Source organism: Lampetra planeri, chromosome 41 (assembly GCF_965212315.1).
Source record: "Lampetra planeri chromosome 41, kcLamPlan1.2.h2, whole genome shotgun sequence".
NCBI lineage: Eukaryota > Metazoa > Chordata > Hyperoartia > Petromyzontiformes > Petromyzontidae > Lampetra > Lampetra planeri.
The window spans coordinates 6709766-6725475 of NC_136147.1; the positions used below are offsets into that span (position 1 = coordinate 6709766).

Genomic DNA, 15710 nt, shown 5'->3' on the forward strand with positions numbered 1-15710 from the left:
AATGGAACCCAGAGGGAGAGGAGTGGATGATCCTGCCTATGTGTCATCATACACTCCGGTAGAAACTAATTACTCATAAAAAACTAATTATTGAGAATAAATGTGAAAATACTGGCGATTTATATTGAGATCGGCTACTCGTGTAAATGTGTTTAAATAGAGCACTCAACAGTGGCGACTATAGAATTGGTTATGTGTGGAGGTTGAGTGAATGTTTACCAACAAAGAGGACTTCCAAATCTAAATGGTGCTTATTTGTGCAACATGAATATATGCCTATGTACATAAATACCAATTGGCATTAAGTACTCAAGTCAGCCAATCGCCATAAAGCGGACACTGGGAAGCCGTAAATTTAATGCTCACAATTCCATGATGACCACTTACATTTTTGAAATGGCTACCAATTGATTTGACTGATGATTCATTCGGACAAAGGGCCCTATAGGGGCATAATGGTCATTTGGACGTGACAAGGCTCCCGCTTGCACTGAGAGAGACTGTTTCGTGCTCCTGGCGTGCGGAAAAAATTGGAATTAAAGGGGTCACTGTAGCCTGGCCCGTCTTTTACACAATAGGCAGTTGTGTAACCGAATTGCCCCACATTTGCCACTTACTATGAGGTCAATATGGGGAGGGAGGGAAAAAAAGGCAGCAGAGCCGTAACACAGAGGCATCCGCAGCAGAAAGGGTTTAATACCAAATAACGTTTGGTGCTCGGCTCAGATTGTCGCATCCAATTTTTAGAGCAGCAAGCATCAATTAAGATGTACAGTCAATTCTGTCTAATAGTAACTAATCATACCCAGATATTATTTACTGATCATGGGACTAACCCCAAAAGTTGTGTAAATGAAACCGGTTACAACCTATGACACTATAATTGGGTGAAAGGAATAGGTTGGGGAAATTGTGGCAGAAACATCTTCACAACAGAGCCCTGAGACAACAGAGACCACTCCACACTGCGATGCAAGCTACCTTGATAAACCAGGGCCTGATGATTGCCCCTTGTGAATAGAAGTCGTACATCCAAAAATATAGACCTTGCTGCTCTCTTCCTGATTATAATTTATTGATATGCCACTCAAACAAACAGAAGAGGGAAGCATGATCAAGGATGGGGGGGGGGGGGTGGTGTTAGTGTTTTTTTTAAATGCAGCAGGATGCAAACTAACAGGTGGACATCACGACAGACAAACCTGCGAAGAAAGAGGCACTCCGCACTAAGCCGAACGGCATAGCGTCCAGCCCTTGCATTGAACCAGCCTGCCTACGGCAGCACAAGGAGAGGAGTCCTACTGGAGGAAAGGAGATGGGACCCAATGGTTAGAGAAGAGGGCAGCGGAAGGTGAAGAGTGCACGCAACACTGAAGACGGAGTAAATGAGACAAATATAGCCGACGGACAGACGACAAAACGCACTTACGTTAGACGCTAACTGAAATGGGAAATTAGAGACAAACAGGAGACAACGGAGGCAAAAGAACGGCGCACAAATATAGTAGAGTCTTGAGATGGCACAAATATACGGAGTGTAAACTAACACGTAAACCTGTCTTGTGAAAATGATGTGCTATCAAAACCTGGAAACAGAAAACATGTTAATGAAAAACAATTGTCACACATCACTCAGATTTAATCATTGTAAATGTGTGCACCTTTCCGAGCTTACAATAAACATCAAAAGCTGTTCCCTGAGCTGCAGTCAGTGTACCTCATGGATGAGTGAATTGTTGGCAATGCATGTAACGTAATTCCAATCATTACCCGTCTTACATATGCCGCTTGAGTGGTGGGACACTTGAAAGAGACCAATATGAGCCCCGAAATAATAAATAAATTTGCCCAAAATATTCCCTTGTCTTTCGTGTTGTTTGCCGCTTGTTTTCCCGGTTGCGTGTGCCAACGCAAACTCTTGTAGAAGTTATCATCAACCTGCTGTGCCACGTCAAACAGTGTGCACTTACCTAATATAAACCACATGCATCTCAATAAATGTAGTTACTCACTCCTGAATAAACACTTAATTAAATATTAAGCGAAACCGCATTGCTTGCACAAGTTATTACGAACACAGCTGGTTCGTCGAGATAGCAAGGCCTGTGGCAGCATATAGACAGATGCAACCCCAAAAAACAAACATATCTCGTCGTCGTTAGGCACAAAGGCTATATTTTCCTACAATTTGGACACACGAGTGAAGCTGCGACAAGAAACCACATTTCATGATCACGTTCACAACCACTTAATCGCACTTCAGTGAACATCACAGCAGCAACTACGGAGAAGATTTTCATCACGATGTCACTGCAAGTGCCATCACTGGAGGGCGCTAGGGCAGTGCCCATGAAAGTACTTCAATACCCTTTTCCTCGCCCGCGTTGGAGAGCCCACAACTCACAGCCGAGGTCGGTACCTAGAAGACAAATGCTACGCGTTTTGACCAGGCGCTCGCCTGCTCCATATGGGCCATCCGCGAGCGTGGAGTTGTGTGCACGTGCACGGGGCGTGCGTGCGTACCTCGGGTTTTTTCCCGTATGACGGCACTGGAGTTCAGCACCGGGAAGGAGCGGGAGGAGGTGAGTCCCGCGTGGGTGTACTCGAAGCTGTCGGTCAGCCTGCAAACGAACAGCATAGCATGTCACCGCGTGCATAGCTGCCACAAATCTTTTAATAACGCATCATTTCCGAGGCTGACAGAACACTCAACCTAAGCGGCCTTTCACTGCACGCCTGTTAGCTTATGCGCTGTTTACATAAGGCTGAACGGCGTACTGAAATCGACAGAGGCAACAGGCGTATCTATTACGTATGTACGGTATTACGTATTGCAGGCAACTATGGTGAGAATTCACGGAAAAATGCATACCCACCAATTAGAAATAGATCCGTGAAATATACATATAGCAATGATATCTGTATATATACCCACCAATTATGGATGCAACAGGTGTGTAACCTTGGCTAAAGAATTCCCAACATGAAGCCTTACTCCTGAGAAATATCACGGGAATCTTTAAGATCTATAAGTGGATAAGACAGCTGTCTTAATGTCTCCAAGTGAAAAGAAAAAAAACCCGCGAGACATCTAGAAATACTGTGCTAGCCAAGTGGAGATGAACAGCCGAGGCAGTGCGTGGAGACGTGCGGCTAGTTTATGCGAGCGAGGTGGCACAGATACTCACAGGCTGCTGCTGCTGCCACTAAGGCTGCCCGTGCCTCCCATGTTCACCGTGAACACCTTACTCAGCATGATCTGGGGAGGACTCCTGCAACCGAGAGACAAGGATATACGCGCAAAGACACACACACAAAGATTTCCTGTTTAGCTTTACAGACATGCGATTTACCCTTTACCATTCCAAGACGTCTGCAAGTTGCAGGGTGGGTCCTGTTTACCACCGAACCTCGGAACGTGTAAGCCGTTCAGCGTTAATTTTTATTTAGAGATGCATAGCGCCGTTTTTAAAGACATTTTACTCGCCGCAGAGAACTGTAGTGACACGACCGCACTCTATGATAGCTGGCACATGCCCTCCCGCATGGCCCTTGTGGCAGCCTTGGTGCCGAAAAAGAAATTTTATTTAGTTTTTTTTCCCGAGTCCATTCTGATTATGTACACGTACATCATGTACACGTACATAACCGGAACGAGAAAGGGTTAAGGCCGGAACGGCGCACTACTTGGTGGTGTGGAGATACACCATGCCCGGACACCTTTGTCTCTCCGCGCTCACCGCATGTGGTGGATCTTGAGCGTCGATCCCTTGTAGCTCATGGCCACGGAGCCGAACATCATCTCTCCTAGCATCTTCACGTCGGGGCCCATGCGCACATACTGGTCCAGGGAAGAGGGAAAGATAGAAACGCACGCGCGCAAAATAACATTAAAATACGCTATTATACAACCGTCAAATGAATATACAGTAAAACCTTGGATTGTGAGCATAATTCGTTCCGGAAACGTGTTTGTAATACAAAGCACTCATATATCCAGTTGTGATCACGTGACGCTCGGCAGACAAAGCGTATACACGTACTACTCGTATTGCAAGACCTCGCTGGTTCAAATTAATATTTATTTTAAATTTTTGCTCGTCTTGCAAAACACTCACAGACCAAGTTACTCGCAATGCAAGGTTTTACTGTATGCAATACACAATAACGACGTTTGTCAATCCACTGCTGGATGAGGGCCTCGTCACACCGTGCGGGTTGTGTGGGATATTTGACCATACTTCACTCTGCTCATCAGTGCTGGTTGAAGGAGGGGTCAGCATAAGATGCAGGAGTGAAGTACCGGTAATTACGCTGGACACCCAGGTTGAGGCACACGTATGTTTATTCAAGCTTGTCGGTACAGGACAGCACTAGAGGGGGTAGCGGCCCCCTCACCCGGATAACTGGGGATACACCCTAGCTAGTCCTGACCTACTCCCAAGTCCTCCACTAACGGGCTAGGGGAGGCTAACTGGCCCGACACTGGTGAGTCGGGCTACGGTCTCCGGAGTCCCAGGGTACTGACCCTGGTTCACGGAACCACGCCTCTGGCTCGATCCTCCGCAGCCCTTACAAGGGCGGCGTCGAGGGGAGTCCAGGGCTTCTAACTAGAAGATCTTCCTTCTTCCTCCTTCGTTCCCAGACTGAGCCACGAGCTCTCTCTGTCCTCCCCCTTTATACCCCCCGTCAGGATCACAACCCCCCAGGCTGCCTGATGCGGACGTCGCTGCGGGCACCCCACCCCCGTGTACTCCCGGAGCTCCGCCCACTGTGTTTATTCCCCGTTGGATCCCATGCACCTACAGCCCTCCCGTAACAACCCTACATCACTCCCCCCATTACAGCTCGCAGCCGTCCCGGCTGCAACAATTCCAATAAAGGAACATTTACCCCTCAACCCCGTGTGTGCCTCATTTTTTTCAACAAAATGCAAATTGAACAACAACAACAAGAACAACAAGAAGAACAAGCACACCCCCGAAGGGAATGTCCGACGCACCCCCCCCCCCCCCGTATAAATACGAAATCCGTAAAAGCGCGTATATACAACTAGCCAGGAACTCCCCCAGCACACACAGCACACCCACGACACACAACGCACCCACAACACACACACCCCGCCCACACACACAACACAACACACACAATGTGGCAGGAGCGCACCACCGACGCAGCATACAGTAACCATGACACGTGAAATAAAAAAAAAAAATTTCTTCTTTCTGTATATTATAAGAGTCTGCGCATCTTAGCGCGCGTCCTTGCCGCAGGCCCGTCACACGGGGCAACCCCGGACGGCGGACCATCCGGTGGCGGCTGTCCCTTTCGAGATGAGGTCGCGATTGAAGTGGCGCGACCGTCGGCATCACCCGTGTGGGTTGTAGGGCATGAGCCCGTCATTCCCGGTGCACCTGTGGGTGGGACAGCCGGCAACACATCAGGCGAGAGCAGCGACGGACCCTCCGAGTCGGTCGACCCCCCACATGCTTGGCCCCGCGCGTGTGGAGTGGGCCCTCGCACCGCAACAAACGGTTTTAGCCTAGAGGGGTGTACAAACCACCGGCGCCTGCCCCATTTGATTCGAACGCACTGAGGCCTCAAAACCTCGACAACCTCGACGGGGCCCCGCCACGGGCGCACGAGTTTAGAGGAGGTCGCGAGCGGTACCTGGGGACAGTGCAGCCATGCCCTGTCCCCCGGCTTCCACTGCAGCACGTGCGCGCGAGCCAGCCTGAGGCGCTCGTTCGCCTTTTGACGCCTGTCAGAATTTAGCCTCGCAGCATCCCGCGCCTCAGTCAGTTTGTCCAGGTTAAATTTAACGTGTTCATCCAATTTAATTTTACCCAGCGGCGCGGGGATCTGCAGCTGTGCCGGAACAGGTGGGTCGGGTTCGCGGCCATACATAAGAAAGAATGGTGAAAATCCCGTCGCAGCATGGGGAGCCAATCTGTATGCCGCTAGAACCCCTTGAATTTGTAAGTCCCAATCAGTCTGTGAGTCCGAGACTTGCTGCGACAACATAGACGAGATGGTGCGATGCAGACGCTCGACCATCCCGTCCGTTTGCGGGTGATAAGGAGAGGTTCGAATTTTTTTCGTTCCTAGGAGATCACAGACTTGTTTTAGGAGTTTCCCGGAAAAATTTCTACCCTGGTCGGTCAACAACCGCTCCGGGGCACCTTTGTCCATGACATAACCTTGGACAAAGGCGTCGACGATGGCTGTTGCCGACTGATTCGCCAGGGGCCAGGCCATAGGCCAGCGCGTAAAATATTCGACCCCAGTAAGCAAATATTTATTTCCCCTGGGGGTGGCGGGGAATGGCCCCAGAATGTCCAGTGCGACCAGTTCATTTATTCTGGAGACCTGGATGGACTGCAAGGGCGGGTTCGACTCCCGTGCTGGTGGTTTGCGCTGCGCACACTGAGGGCATGCCGCCAACAGATCAGCGACATCCCTAGTCATGCCCGGCCAAAAATAATTCAGCTGGAGCAAGGCGAGTGTTTTCTGGGTACCTAGGTGGAGGAGGCGCTCATGAGCAGCCCACACCACCTTACCCCGTAGGCCAGAAGGGACCACCAGCCGGTGACGCTGGGATTTCCCGTCCCAATGCATAAGCAAGCCCGCATGGGTTTCCCATGCGTCGGCATGACCCGTCAAACGCCCCCTCTCCCCGGCGCGACGACGCAACGCGAGGAGGGAGGCATCCTCCAACTGGAGGCGCCCCCATTCATCAACGGGCAATCCAAGCAGGGAATCTCTCCCCTGTTCGGCGATATCAATGGGGACTACCGTTTCATCGTCGGCGGCCGCCGCCAGGACCGGAACCATCATGTCCCCTACTGGCTTGCAACGCCCCGACCCCAGGAGGCATGCGCATTCGGAGGCGGTTGGCATCCGTGACAGAGCGTCAGCGTTGGTGTGGCGAACGCCCTTACGATAAGTGGTTTCAAAACTGAAATCCTGGAGGACCTCCAGCCATCGGGACAATTGTCCCGATGGCTGTTGAACCTTCAGGGCGTACTGCAGTGCCGCATGATCTGTGCGGACGGTGAAATGCCGACCGTACAGATATGGGCGATACTGTTGGATGAAATAGACAATTGCCAACAGTTCCCTACGGGTGACACAATATCTTTGCTCCGTTGGAGACAACACCCGACTGCCGTACGCGACCACCCGTTCCACGCCGTCAACCACCTGGGAAAGCACGCCTCCAATACCCGTGTTGCTCGCGTCGGTGTCGAGCAAAAACGGCCTCGAAAAATCTGGGTAAATCAAGGGAGGAGCCTTCACCAGCGCGTCCCGAAGGGAGCAGAAAGCAGCTTCCTCATCCTGACCCCAGTGGAACCGAACCCCTTTAGATGTTAACGCGTGTAGGGGTTTGGCAATCGTTGCAAAATTAGCGACGAAGCGTCGGTAATATGATGCGAAGCCAATAAAACTCCTGACCTCTCCCACCGAGGTGGGAGTCGGCCAGGAGCTGACACACTGCGTTTTGGCGGGATCGGTAGCAATACCCGAGCGCCCTACGATGTGCCCCAAATAACGCACCGACTCGCGTAACAAATGGCATTTCTGGGGCTTAAATTTCAAATTAGCAGCCCGCATCTTTAGGAAAACCGCCCGCAACCTCTGGAGATGTTCATCAAAAGTTTTACCAAAGACAATAACGTCATCCAAATAAATCAGGCACGATTCCCATTGCAATCCAGCCAAAACCAATTCCATCAATCGCTGGAAAGTTGCCGGCGCTGAGTGTAAGCCCATCGGCAACCGGTTGAATTGGAACAGGCCGTGCGGTGTACGGAAAGCAGTTTTAGGCTTAGAATCATCGTCCAGAGGAAGCTGCCAGAATCCCGAAAGTAAATCTAGTGTGGAGAAGAATCGCGCTCCCGCCAAAGCGTCCAGCGATTCGTCCATCCGTGGGAGCGGGTATGCGTCGGCAACCGAAATTTTATTAAGGCGCCGAAAATCCACGCAAAACCGCAACGAGCCGTCCTGCTTTTTAACCAGGACGATCGGCGCTCCCCACGGGCTGGTGGAGGGAGAAATGATGTCGGCGGCTAACATGTCATCAACAGCCGATTTGACATGGTCCTTTTCGGCGGGACTTAACCGAAACGGATTTTGGCGAATTGGCGCGCTGTCACCCGTGTCAATATGGTGACGCAGCAGGTGAGTGCAACCCAAATCATATTTATCACGACTGAAAACGTCGGAAAATTCCCTCAGTAGCCTTCTAAGCTGTTGGCGCTCTGAATTTGTCAGGTCCGTCGATTCCGCACAAAGCGCGTCGAGCCACCCTTCATCGCTGTCCGAATGTGGGAGCATCCGGGAAGCAGAGCCAACGTGGTTCGCGACAGGTACCTCGCAGGGCATCGGCGTCGCATGCGCGAGCACCGTCCCTTGAGGAACCACCACCGTCTGCGATCCCACATTGAGGACCGCGATGAAAGGGTCCCCGTCCCCTCTTACAACGGTCTGGGCCGGAATCAAATGAGGTCCATTAACCCCGGCCCTAGACGGTCCCAGCAAAACACCCTGATCCCCTATGCCCTTAGCGAAGGGCTTACGAAGTTTCAGAGGCACTAGCATTTGAGCTCCCGGCGGCACACGAACAGTCTTAACAACGAACGCCGGTACCGTCGCGAACGCCGTCGGAGCCGCCGCAGGGGATGGCAGGAACGCCATGCGCCGCCCCGACGGAAGCTCAATGCATCCTTGGTCGATCAAAATACGAATGGGCATTTTGCCTAAGAAATCCGTCCCCAGCAGGCACGGAACCGCCAGCGAGGAGGAAACGAAAATCGGCCCCGACAATTTGATGTCCCCAATAGAAATTTGCGCTCGAATCTGTCCCATGATGCCGAGAGAGCCCCCGTTAGCGGCATAGAATGGGACGTTAACCGGCATTAAAGGGCGGCTTTGTACGGGCAGAATATTGTAAATTAATTCCGAAATGATTGTCGCCGATGCCCCCGTATCGACCAAGATGCGTACTTCTACCCCGTCAATGTGTCCGACCACGGCCGACGACCCTGACGACGCGGCTACCACGCGATGGGCCAACACGGACCACTGTTTGGGCTCGATTTGAGTCCCCGCAGTGATCCGCGTTGGCCCCTTGCAACGCGACATCGGCCCCCCGTTTGTTGTGGTGCGAGAGTGTGCAACGGGTGGGTGCTTTGGCCAAGCATGTGTGGTGCCGCGACTCGCCGGATCATGTTGCTGGAGCTTGGGAAGAGGAGGGCCGGCGTCCCGTCGAGGCGTCGTCCCGCGCTGTCGCGGAGAGCGGCACCCCGAGGCGACGTGGCCCCGGACGCCGCAGTTGAAACACCGCGGGAGCCCCGGTGGAGACGATGGGCGGTTGAAACGGCTTGACCCGTCCCGGGCCGACCGTACTTCTTGCGCCTGTTGCCGTCGATGGTCGACGGCGAAGAGCTCCTCCGTCGGAAGGGTGGCTGCAGCCACCGCACGCCCTGCCGATGCCCTGCTGGCTTTCCGCCGCAGGGACAGAAGGTTGGCGTGAAGGAGGCGCGCCGCCTGAAGAGAGGTCATCTCAGCGTCCTCCTGTGCGACGACAGCGATGTCCAGGTCGTCTGCCAGGAGGAGTATTTTCTCCGTGACCATCGCGTCCACGCCGTCATCGTCCATACGGGGAAAAGCCGTCTTAGCCAGCGCTAGGAGGCTCGTCCTGTATGCCAGGGGCGACTCCTTTTCACCCCGCTTGCGCTCGTAGAACTGCTCTCTGCATTCTGCTGAAGGTCCATAGACCCCGGCCAGCAGTTGTAGCGCCTTCGGCAGAGTAGACCGCTTCTCTTTCGGCGCCGATGTGAGGGCGGCGAGCGCGTCTGCGTCGAGGAGCGCCGGCAGCGCGCAGAGGGCTTCATCGTCGGACCACCTTGCCATTTCTTGGTGGGCGATGAAGCGTCGCTGGAAGCCGCCCCAGTCGCCCTCTGCACCAACAAATTCTTTCAGCGGAGGCAGCCGTTGTTGCAGCGCAGCGATCGCCTTGGAAGTCTGCAGGCTCTTATTCCCGGGACTCGGCTGTGCGTCGGCGCGAATGGCAGATGGAATCGCCTGTCGCCGATGTGATGACGCTCCCTCCGCTGGTGATGATGCAGCTGTCCCAGCGAGAGCGGTGTCGGACCCAAGGTTGAGCCCGGCCACGCCCTCTGCAGCTGCCGTAACGATGGCGGGAAATTCAAAGTTGGAATCTTCAGAAATGGCGGGAAGGCGCTCAGGTCGACGACTCCCCTCGCCCCGTGGTGGACCACCAGCCCCCAGCCGCGTGATGTTTTCCAGCGTGGCGGCAGCGGCGTACAGTAGCTCCGCCAGTCTCTCGTGAGCCAGCCGTAGCGCGTCTGGCTGCGGCCCCTCCTCATGCCGATGCCCCGGTAGGAACGCGTCGGCCCCCGGCTGCGCCATGTCTTGGCGAGCCGTCTCGGGCTCAATGACTTCAGCAGTGTCCTCCTCCGGTACTCTGGCTCGAGCTGTCTGGCGTGTTTCCATGTCCGTAGTTCTTCTGACACCAGATGAAGTACCGGTAATTACGCTGGACACCCAGGTTGAGGCACACGTATGTTTATTCAAGCTTGTCGGTACAGGACAGCACTAGAGGGGGTAGCGGCCCCCTCACCCGGATAACTGGGGATACACCCTAGCTAGTCCTGACCTACTCCCAAGTCCTCCACTAACGGGCTAGGGGAGGCTAACTGGCCCGACACTGGTGAGTCGGGCTACGGTCTCCGGAGTCCCAGGGTACTGACCCTGGTTCACGGAACCACGCCTCTGGCTCGATCCTCCGCAGCCCTTACAAGGGCGGCGTCGAGGGGAGTCCAGGGCTTCTAACTAGAAGATCTTCCTTCTTCCTCCTTCGTTCCCAGACTGAGCCACGAGCTCTCTCTGTCCTCCCCCTTTATACCCCCCGTCAGGATCACAACCCCCCAGGCTGCCTGATGCGGACGTCGCTGCGGGCACCCCACCCCCGTGTACTCCCGGAGCTCCGCCCACTGTGTTTATTCCCCGTTGGATCCCATGCACCTACAGCCCTCCCGTAACAACCCTACAGGAGCATAGAAGCACAGTACAAGAATACATTTTGTTTCACTCCATCCTGCTGCTTAAAATGGAGCTCTAGAGCAGCCAATAACACCTGTTGTGAATAGCAGTCACCCATCAAAGCCCTATTCCTGGGTCAATCCTTGCTTAGCTTTTGAGAGCTGGAGAGATTGGGCACAGGCTGATTTGTCATAGGCACATGTATATCCATCACTTTAAAATGAAAAAATGTCCACACGAAACATTATCTGTATTCTGGGTTTTAAATAAAATCTTACGCTCCATATAATCGCATAACAGTTATGCAAATATAAGTTAACACATCTTCTAAGCTGATAGAATGAATACAGAAACAAAACAAACACGAGACAGACACATTTAGTAACATCCATGATCTTACATGGCACAATGGATCTACAATACGACAATTAAACGATTTGTTAGCGAGGGAAAAACGTAAACAAGCACATGCAAATTTCGATTTAAAGCTTTCGTGACTGCAGGGATTCATATTCTTAGTTCTTTCGGTAAAGTCACGTAGAAGGAAAATAAAAAAATATAAATAATAAAAAAATAACAATAAACACATGCAAGTGACGCGTGAGACTTTTAAAGTCCGATACAGACACCTAAGAGGAGGCATGACTGCTCGCCTGAAGCCCAGTGTGCCACACTTAAGCGCCAGGTTTGCCCAGTCTGTCATCCTGAACCGACAATTGCTTCAGTTCCCAAAATTAGGAAACTAATAATAGCCACTTTTCAAGCGTTGAGCATGTTAACTTCACTTTCAACATCGCAACTTCAACCCAAAAGAATTGTGATAAAAGTCTGTATCGAGTTACTGCCAACCAGGGCACATTCCTGCCCTCGGCTCATGTGTTCATTTCAGAAGATGATTCGAGCTTCTGTTTTCATTCTCCTAGCCGATGACCTTAGACTAGATGGCACGGGAATGAGGGCAGGCATACAAATTTGTGGGCACGCTCTGCCACAAAGAGAGGCTTTGTTAAATTTAGCCAGGGGTCACACTGGGATGAGGACAACGTGTTTGATTTCTATCCTGCCAGACACAAGATTGGGTTACCACATGGAAAGTGTTATCTAAGAAGTTGTCTACATGGAAATCGGTCCTTCAGGAGTTTGGTTAGAACCTCACGGAATGGGCCTAAAGCACTGGGCCGGGAAAGCTTTAGGAGCGCATACGCTTCGTATCGACATAAAACAACAGTGTCCGATTGTATGACATTGAATTATAGTTGCCCAATGACAAGTGGATTCTGCAACCATAGCCATTGAAGCATCGCATGACATCAACGCGATTATTAACGCAAAGGTAATTGTGTACAAGTGGAACTATTTAATTAAAAATTACAGTTCGCTCAGACAGGGCTTTGTCAAACCAACCTGTAAAAGCGTGACTTGCCACAATCCAGCCCAGCCTGGATTTGGCCTCACCACATACAATTCAGCCAAAGCTGGTTTAATCCTAGCCCCACCTGATCCAAACCTGACCCAATCTAGAGCAGCTGGCCTTAGGCTAGCTCAACGCGGGCTACCCATAGTTCACCTAACCAGAAGTTGTTTTCATCCCAAACATGCCCCAGCCCTACCTGGTACTTGGGCTGAGCATCCCCGCCAGACGGAGTCTGCGAGGAGGAGGAATTGGAGTTGAGGCTCCCCGAGCTCCCGCCGTTTGAGCGGCACCTGCCCAAGCCTCTCGGCGACTCATCGCTCTTCTGCAGCACACAAAACAAAGACACGAACAGCACGCGCTGTTAACAATGTGGTGCAAGCATGAGGTGGCTGGGTATGTATGTACGTTCATTGAACTTCTTTCACACCGTACGTAGCCAACCATGCTTATCTGAGGTGCGGGGGAAGGAAAACGAACTAAACACAAAAAGCAGTTCTAAAGGAATGAGTTTTCAATCTAGATTCAAAAGTGCATAGCTCCAGATTTGAAGTTCTCATGACTGCAAGGATTCATACTCGGTTTTTTTAGGTAAAGTCACGTAGGTAAAAAATTAAAATTAATTAAATCACGACGTTTCGGAGGCAACACAAGCTTCCGTCTTCAGGTGGAACCGTCACAGCAAAATTACTGTATCAAGTGAGCTGCAGTTTATTCCTGATATCAAAGAAAAGACGGACACAAAAGCGCATCGAAAAGCGCGAAGGCAGTGACCATCTTTGTTCGATGGTTAACCAAAAGCCGCTGCTAGGATGACCGTAGTTGGTGGGGTTGTTTATGCTCCTTGACGAAATCAGCAAGATATTGTTGTTCATTCATGGCAAGCAGAGGTCGGAGCTGCCCCTGAGACCCTGGGTTCGAATCCAGGCAGCCGCATGCGATTGAACAGGGTTCTCAGGAGAAGTAAGTTAAAGCAACGAGTGACTGACAGACCCCACAGCCTCATAGACAATTAAACACTCACATCAAGACCTATAAATTCACATAGAGATCTACAAACTCACATATACTGAATTGTGAATAATGAGAGTTTTCAAGGGTAGTGAGTTACCGGTCTCGGCTAGGTCACCAACGAGTGACTGACAGAGACCCCACACAGCCTCATAGACAACTAAACACTCACATCAAGACCTATAGATTCACACGGAGATCTACAAACTCACATATACTGAATTGTGAATAATGAGAGTTTTCAAGGGTAGGGAGTTACCGGTCTCGGGCTAGGTCACCAATGAATGCACACACAACCATCTTATTAAAGTTAATAGATAAGGCAAGTGATGTTTAAAAAAAAATACGCTCTTGGAGCTCAGTACAACACAAAAATCACGTATATACAATGGACACATTACAAACACACACGTGAGCAGATTCAGCTATTAAAATGCTTTGGGCTATGACTCACTAGAGCACATTCTCTAACTCTCGTCCAAATGTAACACGTGCCACCCCCTTTTTGCCAAAGGCTCGCCATGAGCTTCAGCTTGCCGAGACACGAAAACAAATAAACAAACCACCACCAGGCAAACACACACGAGTCATACAAGGCTGCTGAACGAACGAACACAAAGACGACATCGGTGTCTTTTCAGTTTCAACAGAAGGTGGGCGTAAATACAACAACGAGGGAAGCCGCCAGGTGCAGATGTGGGGGTTAGCGAGCGAGATGAGTAAAGCCCCACGGTGAGAGCAGCCTTGGCAACGGCTCTCAACCACAACACAACACCGCCACCGTCACGCCCGGTGAAGGTGTGCGGGCGAAGCAGCGCGTGATTGTCCCGTTGCGACAATGACCTCGGCAGAGGTTAGTCACCATGTCAATCATTAGAGAGACGCGTCGGTCGAATTTCATCTGCATTTGTGCAGCGACGTACAGCTTTGCAGGACAGCAGGCGACAAACAGATGTGTTACGGCCTTTAACAGACTGATGGGGCAGGTGTTGTTCGCGAGGGCCAATTAAGACCTGCAAGGCAAACGAGAGTGGTTGGTGCACTCACACAACACCACGTCTGGCCAGCTTTGTCTCCCTAGTGCTGTTTTATTTACTTACACACATAACAGGATTTAATTTAAGGCTGCAATGACCTAGGGCAGGCCCCAGGACCAGTTCAGATATCACTCACCACTTCTGTTAGCGGTGGCCAGGAATCGACCTCAGTTTGCGATATTCGTAGCGGAGTTCACTAACCATTGCGACGGTTCTCCACAAATATTATCTATCCCCCTTCAAGGTCACCGAAGGCTATCGAGAAAAGTTACTGTCAGCGAGCGTCTATCATGGCCACCGTGGGTCACGAAAAGCAAGGCGAGCTCATCGCCACATCAGGCCACCTGAGGAGCCCAGCAATTACGTACAATGCATGACGTTCTCATTTTTGAACGGCCGACTGCTACGTTCAGTTTACGTAAAAAAAAATGACTGGCTTCCTGGGGCGTAATTTACGACAGGAGACACGCGCGTTCACCATCGTGTTTCATTAGGGCGTCGTAAAAGAATGGCATGGAATGGGGCAAGTGTGCCAGTTGTGTCCTATCGCTTTGAGTGGAGTCCTAACACCAACGTAAAAAAAATATCCTCATCACATCTTGTACGTCCAGCGTTGAGGTGAAGTAAATTACATATTAATTGAAAATAACATATTAACTTAAAGAATAAACAATTAAAATGTTTTAATGCCAGTGTTAAAATAAATGAAATAACCCTGTGTGTCCTGACTTTTGTATAGACACGTGTGTAGAGTCACAGATGGCATGGAGTAAGCCAAATACCTTCTGTCGGGGCTCAATACAGCTCTTTCTACCAACGCTCCTCTGCCAGAAGTGGCATGAGCAAGCAATTGCAGGGCTGCACCTTTAAATATATAAACGTGTTTACATGAATGATACACAATGCAGCGGTGGCCACAGTTTGGATATGAATATTTTAGTTTTTAATTCATTGAGGGCTAAGAGGTTTTACTTACATACAACACAATAATATGCAAAAAGAAAGTGAAGTCGTATAACAGCCTATAATCAGTGACATTACCATCCACTCAAGGATACATATTTTGAATGTTAAAATCGCAAATCTGGTTTTCAGTTTACATTTTGAAACCCATAGCAGTCTTGAAAAATCTGGACGTGAGCCAGTAAGTTGCAGGCGGGCGCAGCAACAAAAAACAAACATAA

At 50.9% G+C, this 15710-nt stretch overlaps 1 protein-coding gene across 4 annotated transcripts in view; it reads right to left on the minus strand.

The window, feature by feature from the left end:
• The window catches only part of FNIP2 (folliculin interacting protein 2), a 76479-nt gene that overhangs the window by 16415 nt on the left and 44354 nt on the right, over window positions 1–15710 (minus strand). For 2 of the 4 annotated variants that reach the window (XM_078613439.1, XM_078613438.1), the window contains exons 3-7: window positions 12678–12803; window positions 3741–3841; window positions 3189–3272; window positions 2524–2621; window positions 1203–1301 (exon numbers count right to left, since the gene is read on the minus strand). In XM_078613439.1, the coding sequence (XP_078469565.1) occupies window positions 1203–1301; window positions 2524–2621; window positions 3189–3272; window positions 3741–3841; window positions 12678–12803 (508 nt within the window). The remainder of the gene's footprint in view (window positions 1–1202; window positions 1302–2523; window positions 2622–3188; window positions 3273–3740; window positions 3842–12677; window positions 12804–15710) is intronic. The other 2 variants (XM_078613440.1, XM_078613441.1) reach the window with 2 other exon arrangements.